We start from the raw sequence: 21,485 nt of genomic DNA, 5'->3' as shown, positions 1-21,485 counted from the left end.
AAGAAAACTTATTTTTATATGTGTATTCAATAATGATAAAATTCACATACGGACCAATAAATAATCTTTAATGATGAAGTAAATTAATGCTTAATTTTGGTCACAAAGTCGAAAAACGTAAATACATTAGACAAATTGTACATATATATATAACATTAAAACAAGAAATATTCAAAGTTTTGTTCCAGATGTAAGTTCCACAGCCTAATTGTCATATGGTGATTGTATGCAGATCAATGTATATTCCTTTTCTGAAATAGAGAACAATATATTATTCAGCAACTGTATTTCATAACTTGTATTTAAAATTAATACCTTAGTAAGGTCTGTCTTAGAATAATTTGAGTAGACTTTGTAATTTATTTCAGGTTAAGTGCTACATTGATTTTAAATGTGTGTAAGTTGTGAGATTCTTTATACATTCTTTATCTCAACTCTGAAGAGTCAAATAAAATTAGTCTGTTTACCATGTTTACATTATTCACTCTAACATTATTATCTTCAGTTTAAAACATCACTGTGTTGTTTCAATAGTGAGTTGTCCCATTAAAATCTTTTAAAACCGTCCTCAGGAGAAAATTCTTCTAATAATTTTTTGTATTTTAGAACAAGACTATTAATTTAAAAGAGCAACACATTAGTGCATACATTTATTTTTTTCAGTCATACAAAAGGACACATTGGGATTCCGGATAATTTTGAATAGGAATTTTTTTTCTAGTGTCTTAATATGAACTAGAACACTCTCTGAACAATTATAAATTTTCTGTGAAAGATAGTATGTCAGATGGCAACTAGTGACACTGTGTACCTTATGAATCTAAGCATCTCATGCATGATAAGAAATGAGATGTAGTGTTGACTAATGTCTCTACCTGAAAATAAGCTGTAGTTAGGATAAGGACAAAAAGAGGAAGCAAAATGTGTGTGCATAACTCTATCCTTAGGTTAGGATAAGGATAAAAAGATGTAGAAAAGTGTGTGTGCATAAATATAAATTGTGACGTGTGTATATAAAAACAAATTGTTTTTATGAGAGTTAGCTGTGAAGTAATTAGTTTACAATGTGTATATCTGTAAGCAGTAAGTTTCTGTACAGAGCAAGAAATGTAAGAAAATATGCATGCATACTATAAAACTAATTAAAATTAACTACAGTATCATAACCAAAACAATCCATGTCTTAACATAAACTGTTCAAATTTTCATATCATTATAGACATGTAAGAATAAGAAAAGATTACTGAACAAAAGAACGAAACTAACTTAAATCCATAGAAAAACTCCAATTTGCAATCAGCAATAATCATGATAATAAAATAAACAAAATAAGACTTCAAACCAAAAAAAAAAAACTAGAGTCAATCAACATAAGGAAAACAGGATTTTTTACAAGCATAACTGATTGTAAACCAAAACTTTAGGAAACAATTGCCCATTCTCAAAAATTGAAATGTCATACAATTTTGCAAGCATCCGTTCAAGTACCTTGTATACTTATGGGAGATAACTTTTACACCGCATCAGGATTCTGGATGACAATCAACAAATATTCATTTTCTGTATAAATAGAGAAATATACATCTAAAGCAATGCTCTCAGTAATATGAGTAGTTTTGAAATCGTGCACTACAAAATTTGCATTTAATTTCTACATTAACTGTATAATTTCTTATAATTTTTTTAATATGTTCATTTGGTTAATAGACATGATATACATGATATATATATATATATTTTATTATATTTAAATATTATTGTTTTGTCTTTAAATGTTTTACCAATTATTTACATTATATTATAATAAATTTATAAATTTGCATAAAAATTATTTGATGTTTTATTAGATTAAATAACTCAACTCAAGCTTAGCATAACAGTTTTTATTATCTAGCTTAGCAGCCACACAAAGTTTAAAAACACCATTCATTACAAATGTAAGCATATATTATACACATTTAAAATTATCATTAATTGGTTGAGAGTTGGTTTTGGATGTTTGAACCCCCTCTCTTTTAATTTTCTTCTTAATCACACTTTTAAGCAACCAAAATCCCCTTTTAAATATTTCTGGATACACACCTATTAACATTATTTTCTAAAATATAACCATTGAATAACCTCTTTTTGGAGTATGAAGGGAGAGTTCAATGATTTGATACAGAGTAATGTGAATCAAAACACTAGCAGCAGTTGGTCTTATGAACCCCCCAAATGTTTTGTCCAAACAAATTGAATAACAACTCTATGATGGTAAGGCTCACACCGACTTTGACATTACACATTACTAACAATAGCTGACATGTTTCAGGCTGACCAACAATACAATATTAGTAGTAAGCTAAAAGGTTAAGATGTCCGATCTTTAAAACCCAATAGAGTGTTGAGACATAAATTCTTAAAGAAAGTAATTAATCTACTGTGAGCCTGGTCCTGGTTAGTAAAAGTATCTTATCTGTCAGATTAGAGTTAATAATATTAGTAAAAGCAAAAACAAAAACAATCTGTGTTATAAATATGATTAAAATGTGTCATGTGTATGTGCACACAAATACAATATAAATAAAGCTACATAACCTAAACCAAGAGCACATTTGCAAGCACATAAACCACTAATTTAACTAGCAAAGTTTGTTGTAAGTTGTTAAATTTGTATGTTTATAAAGAGAAACAAATTAATAAAGTAAAGCATAAACTAAAAGTGGACAAAATTTATGATCATCTTATGAAGCATTTAAAAACTTGCAAATAATATCTATGATATCAGAATCTAATGTATGATAGTGACTTTTTCAAATTTTGATAATTACATTATGCAAAATTTCTTAACCACTGACATGATGATACAGTGTTCAATATATTTTCATCTAATCATGAATGGTACCATAAACGCAAATATTGAAAAGGAATGTTTATACTGTCATCTTTTTTTGAAATATCTACATAGGGACAAAATATGTAAATGATGTACATGTAAAATGCATTAAAACAATCTATACACATACCAGGGGCAACCATAATTTCATGTTTTTTCGATCGTATCCTTAGGAATGTAAGGTCATTCTGTGGATCAATGTCACGAACTGTACTTCTGGCTTTGGATGTCAGTTGTGTGATCAGACCAGCATACTGTACTGTTGTAGAGTTATCAAGGGTTGTTCTAATGGGAATACCTGAAAATAATTCATGCATACATTTGTAATTCTTTTCACAAGTTTTTACAGGTGCAAGAGATATGAAATCACCTAAGTGTACATTAATAATCATAGATATGAAAGTAAAACTTTAAATTGAATAACTGACAGATATGAGAAACAAGTACTACATTCTTTCATGTGTTTGGATGAACTATTTTATTATGAAATACCTTGCAATGCAAATTAAGTACTAAACTTATAAATTATTCTTTCACAGACATGACATATTATTAATGCAAAAATTAGATGTACACAGTCTGATCTCATGCAATGTGTTGACACACATGTACGTTCTGCACATGAGATTTTTATAATATTTTGTTCCCGAACAGCAGTTTTCATTTAGGGGGAACGATGAGTCAATAAAAGGTTTAGATTACACCATAACTTTACAGATGATCTTATATTATGATCCACTATAATCAAAGAATTGGCCAGTTGAACATGTTGAAGCAATCAACTTGATTATGTAAATACTGAAGTCTGATAATCGATTGTTAAATTTCATTATCAATCATATCAAATAATCAGTTATTAAAAGTATTTTGAAAGACACGAAGCCCACTTCATGTAGAATTGTTGAAAATATACTCTTAAGATGCTTTGATGCATTTCAGTTAAGTTTATAGCATTTATATTTATCATTTGTAATGTTTAAACTGTTGTAGCATATTTAGAAAGTCATTTATGTTTGTGTTGGGTCTTTAAAAACACTACTGATTTTATCATCCATAGGCATAGTCCGTGGGTTCTTCTTCCGGTAAGCGGCCACCGTCAACTGGTTGACTATTCTGCCACATTTTGGAGTGAGCGCATGAAATATTTTTGAAATTTATTAAACAAAAAGAGAATGGGTGCAATTTAATATATATACAGGTGCAATTAAAAACATGGCATTTAATCTAATGATGGAGCTGAGCCTTGAAGGATTCAGGACTCAGGGCGGAGACAGTAGAGTTGGGCAAGGTGTTCCACTCTCTGATTGTTCTGGGATAGAACGACTCCTTCCGTACAGTTGTTTTACACGATGGTATTCTAAGTGCCTTTTCGTTATTATTTCTGGAAGGGCGTTCATTCGGTATTAGCTTACTGGATGTATCGATTTTGACAAAGTTGTTTTGTAGCTTATACATCATTATTAAGCGGCTATGTTTCCTTCGTTCTTGTAGGGTAGACCATTCAAGATGTTCAAGCATGCTACTAACAGATGAGGTGTTGTGATATCTGTTAGTAACATACCTTGCTGCCCGTCTTTGCACCATGTCCAATCTGTGGATGTCGTTTTGTTGGTATGGATCCCATACTGCACTAGCATATTCTAAAGTAGGCCTGACGAGGGACATGTATGCTTTTTCTTTAATTGACTTGTTTGAGATGTAAACATTCCTTTTTAAGAAGCTAATGGTGTTGTTGGCTTTGGAGCAGATGGAGCTTATGTGTTTCCCCCATTTAAGATCTGATGAAATGGTGCATCCCAGGTATTTAGCTGATGTTACATGTTCGAGGTTATGGCCATGTAGTGTGTAATTGTACTTTGATGGAGTTCGCTTCTTGGAGATGGTGAGTACATTACATTTGTCTGGATGGAACTTCATAAGCCATGTTGTTTCCCATACAGCCAGTTGGTCAAGGTCCTTTTGTAAGTTTGCGGCATCTGCATTGGATGAGATGGTGAGATAAGCAATAGTGTCATCGGCAAACAGTCGTACAGTTGATTGAATCCCCTGGGGCATATCGTTTATATAAAACAAAAATAGGCTAGGTCCCAGGACGGATCCTTGTGGTACGCCGGACTCTACAGGTATGGAGGTCGATGTTTCACCCTCTACAACTACTGACTGTATTCTATCACTGAGGAAGTTGTTTATCCACTCATTTGTTTTACCGGTTATCCCATAATGCTTCAGTTTGTGGATGAGAAGGCTATGACTAACCTTATCAAATGCCTTGGAGAAGTCCATTATGAGACAATCTGTTTGTTTCCCCTGATCTAAGTTTTTAGTTACATCATCAATAAATTCAATCAGTTGTGATTCGCATGATAATCCCCTTTGAAACCCATGTTGAAGTGGATACATGATGTTGTGAGTATCTGCATGAGACATGATATGGCTAGTTATGATGTGCTCCATTAGTTTACATGCTATGCAAGTGAGAGAGACAGGCCTATAATTTATCGGATCGTATTTCTTCCCTTTCTTATACACTGGACAGACGTTTGCAGATTTCCAAATACAAGGTACTTCGCTTGTCTGATATGAGCAGCGGAATAATGTTGTCAGTATTGGTGCTATATGTAATGCAAGTTCCTTTAAGACTCTTGGTGTTATATTGTCTGGCCCAGCTGCCTTATTTGGATTAAGGTTATTTAGTAGTTTGTACACACCATTTTCTGTTATATTGATGTCCAAGATTTGTTCAAAGTTTCCGGACATGTTACACTGTTCTTGAAATTCTTTTTCTGTTATGCTGGTTTTGTCTAAAAAGGCTTTCTGAAATTGGCCATTGAGTATGTCTGCTTTTTCTGTTGGCTCTGAATGTAAAGTTCCATTTGATTTTAGAGGTGGTATTTTACTCCCATCTGACCTTTTGTGTTTTATAAAGGTCCAGAACCTTTTCATACAGTTTGGTCTTTCTTGAGGTTTAATTAGGTCTGGTGGTGAAACTATACTGTCGATGTAATTCCAGTAAGCTTTCCTAATTTCTCTCTGTGTACGACGCTTAAGTTCTTTAAATTTGTCTCTATCTCCTCCATTACCCGATTTTTTCATTCTTTTGAACCATCTGTCTCTTTTTCGTATGAGACGCTTGATGTCAGATGTGATCCAGGGACTACCATCCTTTTTCCTAGCGGTCTTTTTCGGTACATTTTTTTCTATGCTCTCTTCAAGTTTGGTTTGGAAGTGTGTCCATAATGTATTTACTCCTGCCTTTTGTTCATTCATTAGGGTGATATCATGGTGTAAGTTATTCATATCTATTTTCATATTCTCCCAATTTGCTTTTCTATATAACGGTATAATCCTTGGTTTTTGAATAGATTTCCGGGGATTTAGATTAACTTCTGTGAAAATGATTTCATGGTCGGAGAGCCCAGGTAAGGTTTCAACTCTCATGAAGCTTTCAGGATGATTTGTTACAACAAGATCAAGAGTATTGGGTCCTCTGGTTGGTTTATTTACAAGCTGTGCCATCCCATTATCATCCAATATATCAGCAAATTTTTCATGATTTGTTGCACATTGGGTGTGCATCTTGATCTCTTTGTTAGTCCAATCCCAGCCTGGTAGGTTGAAATCACCAGCTGATATAATGAATGCATTTCGTATTTTACTGGCTCTTTCAATGCTTATTCCATATTCATTATATCCCTTTTCGTTTGATGTTTTGGGGTTGTAGTAACTAGATAGATAGACAGTTTTATGCCCGACAATTTCCATCTTGCACCAAGCAATTTCACAATCAGTTTGAAGTTCTGGTACTGATGAAGTGATGTATGTGTCTTTGACGGCAATGAGTACTCCCCCTCCACTTAAGTTTCTGTCATTTCTGTAAATATTGTACCCATCTGGAAAATATTGCGAGTCTTTTATTGATGAATCAAGCCAGGTTTCAGTTCCAAAAATTATATCTGGTTTTGTGCTTTCAATAAGATTTATAAGTTCGCCTTGTTTGTTTCTTATTGACTGGAAGTTGACATTTAATACTCGAATAGTCTTAGGATTTGAATCTTCTTGCTCCTTTTTCTTTTGTGTTTTCCGTTCTGGTGTTGAAGTATGTAATGGTTTTATGATGCTAGATGTTGGACTGCTGATGGATATATTTGACAGTATGCTGAAATGATTTGAAGTGCTGAATACCAAAGAATAGCAGAAGGTGGAGTAATTTGGACAATTACACATAATGCAATCCCATGCAATGGCGGAGTCATTCACATGTTCTAGGTAGGACTTAGTTTGCATAGCCTGGCAACTGATGTGGTACCATTGGTTGCATGTATCGCATACTATACCTCGTTCTTGCCATGTAACTGGTTGGTCGCATGTGCCACATGGATATACAGTTCCACTGGTGTTTGAACATTCAGGTCCAGGGTTAAGATTTACATCGTTTGATATAAGAATTAGTATCATTGAAAGATAGGTGAGATGGTTTATCATTTTACGATATATTAATCTTCTCTCATTCATACTAAGTATTTCAGTTCTAATGTTGTCAATGATGGTAAAATGGTTTATATACTCTGGGTTGTAGTTGTTAATAATGGTAAACATATGCTCCCCTTGTTTTGATTTTGTCAAAATATTTTGTTGGTCTGTTATTTTGGCTAGACATAGTTGGTATCCAAATGACAATAAAAATAGAAATATAATTAGTTGTGACATCTTTGGGCTGTGTAAGAAGGTGGTGATAAGATGAACTCACCTACACACCTTTCTTAACTTCCACTTGACTGTCGAGCTGTCAGATTTCTATTTCGTATTTGCCGCCATTTTGTTCTTTGTTTACATAGGTAACCGCTTTCTAACTCAGGATTTCGTTGTTGATTGATGTTGGTTGGTCCTAACTTTTATGTTGCAATGAATGTAATAGATAATGGAACACCTTTACCCAACTTACATTGATTTAAATAAATTTTACAAAGGATACAAATAACTTTAGTAAGACTTTTCTTGGAGATGAAAAAGGATACGTCCGAATTCGGCGCATGCGCACACTCCATCCAACAAAAAGAAAACCATCATGAGTTGAAATTCTAATTGAAGTAATAGCACTTCTTTACAGTCAAGATGGAAGTTATTTTCTTACTTCTAATAATATATATTTAGCCATTCTGGCATTCACTAAAAAATTGTTATTCCACTGATAATAAAAGAAACTTAATATCCATGTCAGAAGAGAACAAATCAGGACAAAATGTATTCATGTTTAAGAAAATTATGAAATTCTGGCTTATCCTGCAAATATTCATGCACTGCAAAACATGTTTGAGAAACATAAAAATCTTGTTATCAAATTATGCACAGTTTAAAATGACTACTCAATATATACTGGTCTATCTGACATGTCTATAATTACATTTGACCACCCATTGAACAAAGTATTTCTAAGCAATATACCTTCCATATTTACAACGATAGTTCCTATGACCCCACGATGGCCCTGGATTCTTTTCAATGTTTCTTCTACTTCAGACTGAAATATAATAATAAAAGATGAATATAAGATGTGTAATTTAATGAAGGTGTTATATGATGTAGAGATTTCATAAATAAGAACTATAAACATAATAAAGGAGTAAGTTTGTAAAGAGCCATATTTGACACTAAATAGAAGGCAATAGTTTGAAATATAAAAAAGTATCCATGTTGATGAAACTGAAATATGTTAAAATCTATGCTGATTTACAGTGGAATCCCCTTTGTACGTGCAGCTGGTGATATCGCACATTATCTGATATCGTCATATCTGTAATTTAACAAATAGAATCGTTCTTCTAATTGTTTTAGTCTTCCAAAGGGACAACAAAGATAAAAATTGATAAGTTCAATCTTAATTTATAATTGCAATCCCATGATTAACCATATTTAACTATTTTCCATAAAAAAATTACATCATTAGATAAAATTGGTTTCATTTTAAGTCATTTTTTATCAAAATAAAATAAATTTTGCTCTGCATCCTTGGCAGTCTGTTTGGTTCAAACTGAACTACATTTCAAAGTAGAAAATCTTTCCTGCATTCAAAATTAGCTATTCTTAGAAGGCATGTGCCAAATCACCAGACATTTGAACTGTCAAAACAGGAGTTTCCCTAATCTTGGAGACATTACATAAAATCTTAAGGGTGAAACCATACATAAAAGAAGATTTCATGAAATTAAAGTAAGTCATGAATTTCATTGAATTTGTTTACACAATATTATCCGATTATTGGTTTTATGACATTACCAAAGTGAAGCCAAAAGTCTTGGGTGTGCAGATATATCTGAATGCACTGTAATAGGATTTTAATCCAAATTTCATGGTTCACTGAACTTGGAAAATTATGTGATAGTGTGAGTGGGGTATGGTGTCACAATGGACACATTTTCTTGCTATAAAAATGTCTTATGCTTTTCAAATGATGTCATCAAAAATTAAATGCATGAACTTTTCTTTACCCATCTGATGTCAGAAGAAAAGTTATCTAAGGCTTTCTATCCTGTTTACAATAGTTTTATTTTACTTTAATTTCAATTTAGCAACTACATGTAATGTAAAGACTACTGATCACTATACAAAATCTGATTGAAGGTACCTTTTTTCGTTTTATTGTGTATTATTTTTCCAGAAAAGTATTGAAATATGAGTCATACATGTACATGTTGCATGGTCGATACATATATAAAAATTTAACATGGGTAAAAATCAATGTTAAATATCTCATGTATCGTATGTCATTAAGTGCGAGTGACTCTAATAGTGAACAATTCAAATAACTCAGCGAATTTTTTCTCCTAAAAGTGTCATAAATATATGAAAGTGCAGAAATTATATTTTGTCTGTGTTTTCACCTATTTTCATTATTTAACATATCATCTGCGAGCTAACTTTCTTTGGTTTAAGAAGATGGATTACCGAATCATTTTAAGTTGAAGACATTATTTATGTTACTCTTACCATTTTTCTGTGTGTTGTTTACGTTGCAGATCACCTTGTGTTGAAAAAATATCTTTCCTTGGTTACAACGTTCGATTTGACATGCGTCAACTTGATTTCCGTTCTAATCACAATTTAGCCTCCAAAAAAAATACGTTTAAGTAATTTATAAATTGTATAGTCTAGTATATTTCTAATTCTTTTTCATGTTTATAAAATAAGAATGTAAAATGTCGTTTTGTTTTCTTTTGTTCGGAAAAGAAATCTAATTACTTTTACTGGTTTTAGAACTAAAACAAATTAAGATACCAGTTTAAAAAGACAGGTGCGCGCGAAATTTTAAATGAAAATTGTTCTTCTTGTAAGGACTGGACATTTTCATTAATTGGGAGACCTTGAAGAAAATTACGGAATTAGTCTTTTTTTATCTCAATACCCACTTTGAAAATGAAAATTTATTCAAAACCCCCTTCCAAATATATGACAATTTCACCCCCTCCCCACAAAAAATAATGAAGAAAAATTTCATTTTTAAAAGAACCGAAGTAAGCCAATTTACATCAGATAAAATGCTTTCCTGGAAAAATATCATGTGACTAATGTTTTGGATCTAGACAAATTGAGCCGAGCAGATCGAGGCGAAAAATTGATGCTTTTTTTTTGTGCAAAAGGTTATATATTTTTTTTACTGTAGAGGGAGCTTTGGGTGTGGGTCGCCTGAGTTTGCATAACGTCAGATATACAGTACATGGCTAACAGTATTCGTCACCTACAATTTTTTGCTATATATCTCATATAAAAACATTTTTTTTTCAAAATATATTTTTAAGGCATTTACGGTTTGATTTTTACAAACCAGTTGTTGAAAGACGAAGAATTCTTTCAATTATAATAGTTTTTTCTTGATATGTTTTAGTTTTCTCCTGACTCGTATAATATTTTGTATAACTTAAATTGGCTGTCAATATATAGCAAATTTCTTAAACCAAAAATATATCAGAAAAAGAAAACAACAACAAAAATACAACCAAATAAATATACAAAACTGTGATAATTCTGCTTATATCATCATGGTTAAAATCCAACCAGAAAAGACCCCACAATATTTTTTTGAAAAAATGCCAAGCCAGACGATACACTCTGACAGTTAAATACATGTAATGTTATATTGGTCATCAAGTCCGAAACAGATTTTTGTCTTCGTTCAAAAAAGTATAGTGATGATCCTATACTTTCAATAAATATACGATTAACCTTATTAAGAAAATTCGTTCGCTTAGGTCTAAATTATATATGATCAAAATGACAGGATGAAATGGGAATTATATTGTGAACATTTATAATTGCACATTGTTTGTCGGCAAAAAGGCCACCCTATTCAGATTTGAAGAAACACTTCTGATTAAATAAAACAGGAAGCGTGGTCGATAATTTTGTAACTATAATCAAATTGATCACTTTTTTATTTTCCTAAATTGAAGAAATCGATAGGTCATTTGAACAAACAGCATGATATTGCATTATAATTATTCATGCATGGAGAAATTTTACTGCCGGTGCAAAATGCTATTATAATTTATATGTTGAGACCGTTGAGCCTCTGGAGATTACTTTCTCGGCATACTACCCCAGTCCAAACAAGAAAAGTCCTTGTATATTGTTTATATACCCAGTCTCACTGCATGTATAGCTTTTGTACCATGTACGTTGGATTTATAAACCCAGTTTTTCCGACTGAAGGTTACCACTACCCTGCAAGGCCGGGTCGTCCTCTAGGTTGTGCAGGATGTATAAATACACATCCACGTATGATGCCTCGTGTAACGAAATGTCATAAAGTCTGCACGTTAAAAAAACTCTTGCAGAAACTATTTGTGGGTTCTGAAGGTAGTCATTTCCATGATAAAATGTCTGTCCCTATCAAATCCGACAATCAATCTGATTGGAATATAGATTCGCTTCTTATATAAAATACCCTATTTCCCAATGGCTGTCCAAATTTTAAAATTTTCCCACCCTACAACTGGTTTATCCATGCACATTGTCATTGCAGAGCCTATAGCTACCTATTTAATTGTTCTCGTCCTTAACAGCGCGGGACGTTTGCGCTTTTTGATAGGATATTTGCGCTTTATTTACACAACATTTGAGTTATTATAATTAAAAGTATAAAAAAAAAAATTAAATATCAAAAACAAAATACATTAATATATTTAAATACAGATAAGACTTATTATAAACCATTCCTATACATTACTGTGTTAGAGGAGGTGGATGGAAGTAAATTCATATACATGTAACCGTGAATCATGACTTTTTCTAAAAGTCAACATCATGAAAATGAACAGCAGGTTGTCAAAAAATCGACTTGCGGTCTTCACAAGTTGAAACAAGCTTATAAACGATGATGATCCATGATTGTACTATTCCTCGGATTATACATGCAACAGAATGGACACAAGAGGAATACTGAGCTATAGTTTCCGATTTTAAATCCACGAATTATATAAAGCTGCTTGAAGAATCCAGGGCAATCGTTTACCCGAATAATTTGTTTTCTGATTTTGTCGTGTGTTCGTAAGAACTTTCAAAGAATATGTGAAAATCTTCCATTTTTTTTATAAAGTTTGTTAAGATAACAGGTAAAATCTCATAGGTATAAAAAGCACAAATGCCCGGTCAATTTAGTTCAGGTGTACCAAAATTAAAGCACAAATGACCATAGCCTTAGTCATAGTCATAGGCCGTTGGTTTTCTCGTTTGAATTGTTTTACATTTGTATTTCGGGGCCTTTTATAACTGACTTTGCCGTACCGGTGTTTTGCTCATTGTTGAAGGCCATGCGGTGATCTATAGTTGTTAACTTCTATGTCCTTTGGTCTCCGGTAGAGAGCAATCATACCACATCTTCTTAATGTTTTCTATAGTGTCTTAAACTCAAATGTCCTTTCTTGTTACAGGTAAAAAATCGCAAAAGTTCTGTGTCTGCACTTAATTAGTTTGAGTTGATGCTACTAAAAATAACAGTCCTGGAATAAGAAGAAATACTAATAATGTCGGGTAAATAAAGAAGTCGCTGACCAATCTCATATATCATATCCATTTGCAAATGAGGGTTAAAAGTGGCTAAAATGACATCAAATTTCAAACTGACATATTTAGGGTAGAAAAAAACACATAAAAAACAGAATAAATAGATATATTTATTTATCAACATAATGCTAAAATATTTACAGTAATATTTTTGTAATAAAACCAACTATATATATATATATCCAACTATTTTAAACAAAGAAGAAAAAACCGTGACAATTGATTGGAATGGTCTTTTATAGTTTGGACGTATTACTGATTTTGCCATTTTTTAATATAATAATCCTGAAACAAATGCACTTATAAAATACAAGTAAATACAATAAATCATGATAGAAGGAATACAAAATGCTTTTTAAAAATGAGCACTATAAGCACGCTCATCATGGATCAGCACTCGCATAAAACGCCAAATCATTTACTCATAAATAATTTCGAATAGAGTAGACTATTTAAAGTAGAAATTTGACAGCAATAATTCTCTAATATACGATTTAAAATCTGCATATGGTATTTCAAATTGAGAGTATTGTGTCGTTCAGGGCATTCTTTGGTTCCAAGTCTACAACTGTGTTTCGAGTATAATGATTTATGGCATTCTGTAAGTTATCTGTAAAATGTTTAATACCTGATCCAAATAACGAGCATGCAGTGATACAATCAGAATAGCAGGCTACAACCTGAGACTATTATACTGTTAGTATAATAGTCACAGCTACAACTTGACATTTTAAGTTTCCAGTGATATTCGCCAATAATTATAATAGAAAATATTGGTACCGTACATTAATGGTAAGTTACACTAAAGTGAACTTATCATGATCCAAATAAATTTGATTTCGTCTCAATAGAATACCTCGGTTATACCAAATTGGAGATCTATAGTTGATTTTTTATAAATGAATAAAAGGAGACGAGAGAAAAATGTTGAGACAGCGAACTAACAACATAATAAACAAAAAAAAAATGATCTATCCGACCCTTCTCTTCAAAAGGACTCAAGGCAAACATGAAAAATAAAATTTCTATTTCCAAAGACGAAACATTTTTAAATTAACACATGTACAATATTTATAGAGTTGTAATTTTGATGTAAACAAAAAAAAAAAAAAAACATTTTCCGAAACAATAGATGTATAATTTTTGTGATAAAAAAATATTCTTTATCATCTATGTATTTTACAGTGGTCAACTTATCCTTTATCTATATGGTCATTCCAGAGAAATTTGCTTAAAGCAAACACAATTTACATACTTATTGGGTACATATATACAATGGATAGATAGGTGCAGATCCAGTATTTGAGGTTAGAGGGGGAGCGACACTAACAAAATATGCTGGAGGTGTTTAAAGCCAAAAACAATATTTTTTTTCAATTTTAGTGAGGCGAGCTGTGTGCACCCTGCGCCGCCGGAATCCACCCTTGCATATTAGAATAGTATATTACCCACCACTAAAATGTCGAATCATAAAGTTCCCGAGTTATATAACAAGCATAAAAACTCATGAAATATCAATACTAACAATTATACAAATCAATATAATGACTTATTTAGATGGGGAAAACATAATTGATTACCATGTACTGTGGTTTTTAAACAATCTTTGAACTGTAACCATTATTGTTAATTCAGTTTAAAAAGGCTGTTCAGATGGTCAATTATTCATTAAAGTTTAACAAAGTTTTAACTAAAATCAATTTATTTCTCTTGCATAGCTGTGTAACAAACATTGTATACTCTAATGTTTACATCCTCCTCGTGCACAAACTTCATTCAAAACCCTGTGGGCCTCCTTTACACCCTTTGAAGCTGCATGGGCAATTAGCTGATGAGATTCTCTGAAAACAACATATAAAAAGATATATAACTTGCAATGTATTGAATTCCCATACATAATTATTATTCAAAATTAAAATAATTTCTATCCGTTGGAATATGCCTTTTATGGAATTCCTTTAAGAGGGTCTAGGTGAGGTTTACAGAATAGAGAATAATGGACAAAAAGTATAGAATAACGGGCAGAAAGAAAAAAAATAGGCAAAAAAAATAGAAAATAGAGAATAATGGGGTGCTAAAATCTATAGAATATAGAATAATCGGCAAACATGAATAATGAATAGAGAAAAATGTTATAAAAAAATAAAGAATAAAGAAAAGAAGGACCCCTGGGCCCCGTCTAGATACTCTTATAAAAAATAAAGAACAAAGAAAAGAAGGACCCCTGGGCCCCGTCTAGACACTCTTATAAATAATAAAGAATAAAGAAAAGAAGGACCCCTGCTTGGGCCCCGTCTAGACACTCTTATAAATAATAAAGAATAAAGAAAAGAAGGACCCTTGGGCTCCGTCTAGACACTCTTATAATGAAGGGGTCCCCGTCCAGACACTCTTATAATGAAGGGGTCCCCGTCCAGACACTCTTATAATGATTATTTAAAACATACATATCAGTATGGGTTTATGCATTAGCAAATGCATTAGCTAAAGTTACTTTAAAAGTTTACAAGAAAACTATTGCATCCGTTTTAGATCTGAACAACTATGTTTTCTTACCCAGGTTTAAGTCCAGTTTTGTACCCCTTCATATGACCGATAGCTAAATTATAAGATGCATGTGGATGTCCTTGGTCCGCAGCCTTTCTGTTGGAGAGAAATTCAGAATATATTGTACCTAACGTATGATGTTGTATAGAAATTTAAGTAGTACTCAATCAAAGAAATAGGAATATATAAAATGACAAAAAGACCAGAAATCAATATCATATAAATGGACCATAATTCTCTTTTTAAATTAGTTTACATTTAAAGAAGGAACTGGGTTTCTATATTGACTTAATCATGTATCACGTTGTCGGTACCATACACAACAACCGATCGATATCTTATGAATGCACTGTAAAAGAGATGTGGGATTTACGGCCAGTGAGACAACAACATAACGACAAAAAGACATATAGGTCAAGCTCTAAATGGTCCCGAATCTATAAAAATTGGAAATAAATTTATGAGTAAACAAACGATGAGTCTATACAATTATGTAACCTTGGTTTGTTTATCATAATCTTAGTTTGAGATATAAGATGCTGCATCGATTATTTTCTCTATTTGCGCACTTTATGCGATGTATACATATATACGAGTTCTTTAACATTTATTTTGTCTAAAGCTTACACACGCGACTTTTAATTGCTTAACAAAGAACTGCGCATTCATAATTTTAACAAAACTTCCTAAATGTTGATCACGTTAATTCTTTAAGATTTAAGCCATAAATGAAAATTCAAATATGTTTGGAACACATGTTGTCTACCCCCAAACCTTTAGGCTAATAAGTATTGGTTGCTTAACGACCAATAGTATACTTCAAGACATAGCATCTTCTCCCTTATACTCGCTATCACCAATGACTTATTACTACAGTATTATACATTTTTAATACTACCTATAATCATATACTTACTTAAACCATTCCATAGCTTTGCCCTCGTGTTTGTCTACTCCTTTGCCTGTTGAAAGAAACACACATTTAGACTCACCTAGCTCGATAACAGATACACGAGGAAGCAATAATACTAAAAAGTACATCATTTTTAACCTGACAGATTTCCCAATCTGCAGTTTCTCTATCTCTGACATAAGTCCATTACTGCAGTTTGACCCCTTTATTCTATTTTAGCAACATCAGCAATTTTTTCTTGATGAATCAAAACCTTGGATATGATTTATTAACAAGTTCACCAAAGGAACATTAACACAAAGTTTGATTAAAGTCTTATCAGTCGTTTCAGACGAGAAGATTTTGAGAAAAGCCTAATTTGAGATAGTTTCGATCCAAGTGGTAGGAAATGGATTGCTAATGCGACCGACTATATCCCGACAGATAGGCCTAATTATATTCCAAGTTCTGTCGTTGCAATAAGTGATAAAAAGTATGCTATGTATGGATTTAATTGACAGTTAGTTTCTCGTTTGAATTGCTTTACATTAGTCATTATATCAGGCCTTTTATAGCTTACTATGCGATATGGGTTCAATCTAATTAAAATACAGATCCTGTATCCAAGCTTTGCTTACAAACCTTGTAAGCAAAGCTTGAACACGGGAGCTGAATATTATTAGATTGGTACGGGTTTTGTTCAGTGTTGAAGGTCGTATATACAGTTACATATCATGGTTTTTAACTTCTATCATGTCTATGTCACTTGGTCTAACCGTCTTTTTCAAATCATGTTTTTTTCGTGACAAATATTGGAGGGAGCTCTATCAACAAAATCGAATTTTGGGGTTAATTAGCATGCATGTCCTCACAGAAGAGGGAATGGTTACATACGGTTTTGGTTCATCCGAGTCCATGGAGCCGTACAAATCAAAGTCGTATGTCACTGGCCCTGCATGTGTATAAGGGGCCTCGGTGGCCTAGTGGTCCAAGTAGTCGAACTACTGAGTCACTAGCCTGTCAACACTGAGGTTGTGAGGTCGAATCCGGCATGTACCAGGTGCTTAATTGACTAGGATTGCCAGTTTTCCTATCGAAGGTTGGCGGTTCCCTCCGGGCACCCCGGCTTCCTCTACCAATAAAAACAGACCGCCATCAAATAGCGTAATAGTGCTGAAAGTGACTTTAAACACAAATCAATCAATGTGTATATATGAGTTTTTATATTAAATATGAAGTTTTTCTTCATTTGGGTGTGCACATTCTGTGAAGAATGGAACATTAAATTGGTCATGACTAAAAGGATTTAAATAAAACAAACCATACCTTTTTAACCCCCTGATATATTCATGTGTCGATCCTAAGTGTAAACCTCGTCAGTTTTGTCTTATATATCTAATAATTCTTTTCTTATTTGGAGAAATTGGCGTTGAAGACAGATCTTTGTTGGGATCTATATTTAAATGTATTCATATCTTTTATAAATTTATAGCTAACAACAGTCTGTATTGTTGACGATTGTTGTAAGAGATGTATTTTGTTTGTCTCATTGTGTTGCAATCTCATCGATGTATAAACAAAATCTCCTGTTATCCATATCAATTAAATACAAGAAATTGGTTCATACCATGAAGATATCGTTGTCCGACTTGATGTTGAGCTTGTGGATAACCTAGCCATCCATATGCATAAGTGACGTGGAAATGCAGGTGATCGAAATAGTAGTATGCATAAAGTGCAAAAATTAAAGTCCCAATCACAACCATTGCCTGTAAGAAAATAGAAATGTCCACTTTAAAACATAGAGAACAAGACATGTTTTTTTTTTTTCTTTTGGCCACATATAGCATCATCTTTTTTTACAGAAGCGGAACATGTCCTTCGTGTTTTGTGCAAATATATGTAAAAATACGCTATACTTTAATAATTTAATTTTGGATGTAACGCGTCTTCTGATTGGCTGACGTTGTTTTGTTTATCAGTTCATAGACATAATTTTGTCATGTGACCGTGACGTCATCAACGTTGTTTTATGGTTTACTCCGGTTTAAAATGAAATTTAGAATTAAATTATAAGAAATGACTGTAATATTTTTTTCTGTCTATTCGAAATAACATAAAAAATGTGGTGCACACTTTAAAATAACACGCTACGCGGGTTATTTAGTGTGCACCACATTTTTGATGTTATTTCTTCATAGACAGAAAAAATATTACAGTCATTCCTTAAAGAGAAAAAAAGAATGTTCCGTTCATTGTGAAATCCTACTTTTATCGCACGATCGTCAATGCACAATCATTTAACGACACTCTTAACCTTGACTTTTAAAAAAATGCATTATTCTCTTATGGCTTTTGAATTAAATGAAAACTCTTGAAAAAGTAAAATGATTCCAATGGGGAAAAACAAAGTTCCAACAAACCAAAACAACTTTCAAAAGGAACCACAAACAAGATTCCGAGGGGACCAAAACAATGTTTAAAGGAAACCAAAACAAGATTCAAATGGGATTAAAGTCATAAGTAGACAGACCGTCAACACCATGAAACAAAAGGCAAACATATTTTTTTTTGAAACAGGTCCACAAAACTGAAGATGGAACAAACACGAAACCCGTAAAATAATCGGGTTGAACTCCGGGAGGATAAAGAGTTCTCGCTCTTATATATATATAATGGCTTGGTATACATCTCATAACAAGGGAAAACTTGGTGCTAAGGATTGCTACTAAGGAAAAAAAAACAAGTTGAAAATGTCACCTTTGACACATATTTTTCGTATCGGTCAACGAAGTAATGATGGCGCCCATCAGTAAAACTTTCGAAGAAAATACTTCAACTATACTGATATCGTTAAGCACCTTGGTTGAGATCATCAACTTTCTATCAAGGAAATTCCCATAGGAAAACGTATGCTCTGAAATATCAGGGGCTGCTGGAAAGTTGCTACATTATATGGAAAAGTAAAAACAATTGGAATCGTGTAAGAAGAACGAGATTACATGTATGTCTTGTTAGTTCATAAAAGACACTAACTGTCGATTGTTGTGCGTCAGTCAAGGAATGAAACAGACCTTTATCACGTTAATGTTACAGTATCCAAATTTTACTATTTGTATTTTTATGATTTGACATTATGCACGTCTTTCAAAATAGCTCAATATATTTATATATACACAACACGTTCACAGTATATATCAGCAGATCTGATGAAGTTTTCACAAGTAAACTCTGTGACAAAGGAAACGTCGCCATGATCCGCCATGCGACGTCCACAAAAAGTCAACTTTTGAAAATGAGTAATTAAAACATGTTACAGACATCCACTTCTTAAAAAATGAATAGTCAGCATGGACTGCATGTTGTCAAATAGATCTAAATATTTGGAGAAATAAAACAAAAACCAGTTATTCGAATAACTGTATATATATGTGGTAACTTTTAGAGTTCCTTTATTTTCAAATTCAATGAGAAAGATGCCATCAACTTAAGAGGCTTCCGGAAAATTACAACATCTTTATTGCGGAGCGTAAAATATGCTTTTCATTTTATTCTCAAACCTCCCATGTGAAAATCTGCCTCTACTCATACAAATAAAGGTACAGGTATAGGCGAGAGAAATGGCACAGTTGGTTCTCTATTGGAATGCTGATTACATGGCTTGATAAACATGTACAACCAAGATAAAAATACGTGGATACAAAAAATCCTTTTCCGAAACCGTTTTGTGAGTAATCAGATTGCATTTTGTCAGAAAATGACCAATCCCTTCCTAAACTTGAACAAGATTTAAGTTTTAACGCAAGACTATAGTGATCTTTGAATTTGATCTTTTAAAAAGTTTCAGTGTTCCGACTGTTAGTGCAGGGCAGTGGTGCAGGATCGGATGATGATCGAGGTGTACATATTACTATGTGTGTTACAATAATAAAAATGGTAAAAAAAATGAAAAATAAAGATGGAGCGTTGGTGTTGTGGATTTAAGGAAAGTTGTCAGAAATAAGTAAACAATACACTATTATTGACACAATGTAAATACCTCAATAATTCTGACATGGAGTGGGTCCGGCTTCTTTTTTCTAGCTAAATAAACTTTTCCTCCGTAAGGTAACGATGGATCCCACTCAGGATCTTCAGCTTCTGGTTGAATTAAACGTTGCCTAACTCCTGACGTTCTTAGACTTTCAGCCATGTTTCCTTCAAGTTTCAGCAACAAATTGTTTCAGCGCCATCTATCGATTGTTGCATTAGTTGTCAAGACGACGTCATTCAGGCACCTGTTTTTATTGGAATTTTAATGCAACTGATCAATGGCAATAACTAACAATGTGTAATTTATTTACAACATTATTGATTAATGATTTTTGATCTTTGTTTTTATTAGTTTTTTTTCTTCCAGTGCAAAGACCAGGATTTTTTTTTTATTAAATAAATTATATTTTCCAAAAGATATATGATGTTTATTTTAGCCGACCGCATATAAAATGATTCAGTGAAGTGAACGTTATTAGTGAACCATGGGTTGGACAGCTTCAAAATATAGTACACGGGTCATATCGATTGTTTGCTTATGATACTTATTTCTGGAATAACTTCTTCATCTATGAACCGCTCGATCTCGATCGTGACCAAAAGTTTTGAAAGCCAAAAATATATATCATTATCATACAGATTACTACGAAGCATTTATTGAAAATTAATATGAATTAATGTAAAGGTAAAGTATGTCGACATGAATGAGTACTTATTACACTGAGCTCGAGGTCAATAGGTACTAATATAATATTGTGGCATTATAAATCAAGAGCCACACAAAAAATCTGACGACTAAAATTTATCGTAAGTAGTGCCTATACTGAATTGTGTAAGACTTACGATCAATTTAAGTCGTGAGATTTTTTTGTGAAACTCTGACATTCCAGAGATTGACTATTGAACTAAGATTATACGATATAAACTTCGTACCTCATATATTATACCGTTTTTATTTCGAAAGTAATATATATATCATGAATAGTTTGCAACATGTGTAACGGGAAAAAGGGTGCATGGGGGTATATTTTGTGTTTAAGATATTTTAGTTAATTTTCTTTTATAATAATGTTTCAACTTTAT

At 32.6% G+C, this 21,485-nt stretch overlaps 3 protein-coding genes across 3 annotated transcripts in view; all 3 read right to left on the bottom strand.

Annotated features, from left to right (window-relative positions):
• Positions 1-21,485, bottom strand: part of LOC127701048 (A disintegrin and metalloproteinase with thrombospondin motifs 18-like) — a 523,205-nt gene that overhangs the window by 306,557 nt on the left and 195,163 nt on the right. The gene's annotated exons all lie outside the window — the stretch shown is intronic.
• LOC127701107 (dynein light chain roadblock-type 2-like) lies at positions 9-10,016 on the bottom strand. Its single transcript, XM_052204915.1, has 4 exons — positions 9,860-10,016; positions 8,318-8,393; positions 3,006-3,173; positions 9-251 (listed from the first exon to the last, which is right to left on the bottom strand). The coding sequence occupies exons 1-4, from the start codon at positions 9,860-9,862 to the stop codon at positions 205-207; spliced, it is 294 nt and encodes a 97-aa protein (XP_052060875.1). The 5' UTR covers positions 9,863-10,016; the 3' UTR covers positions 9-204.
• LOC127701098 (secretory immunoglobulin A-binding protein EsiB-like) lies at positions 14,157-20,628 on the bottom strand. The gene is made up of 5 exons (XM_052204907.1): positions 20,410-20,628; positions 17,998-18,139; positions 16,395-16,440; positions 15,488-15,574; positions 14,157-14,772 (listed from the first exon to the last, which is right to left on the bottom strand). Exons 1-5 carry the CDS (start codon positions 20,560-20,562, stop codon positions 14,673-14,675), a joined length of 528 nt encoding a protein of 175 aa, XP_052060867.1. The 5' UTR covers positions 20,563-20,628; the 3' UTR covers positions 14,157-14,672.

Source organism: Mytilus californianus, unplaced genomic scaffold (genome assembly GCF_021869535.1).
Source record: "Mytilus californianus isolate M0D057914Y unplaced genomic scaffold, xbMytCali1.0.p SCAF_5, whole genome shotgun sequence".
NCBI lineage: Eukaryota > Metazoa > Mollusca > Bivalvia > Mytilida > Mytilidae > Mytilus > Mytilus californianus.
The sequence above is the reverse complement of the archived record's forward strand: the minus strand, read 5'-3'. Positions and strand labels throughout refer to the sequence as shown.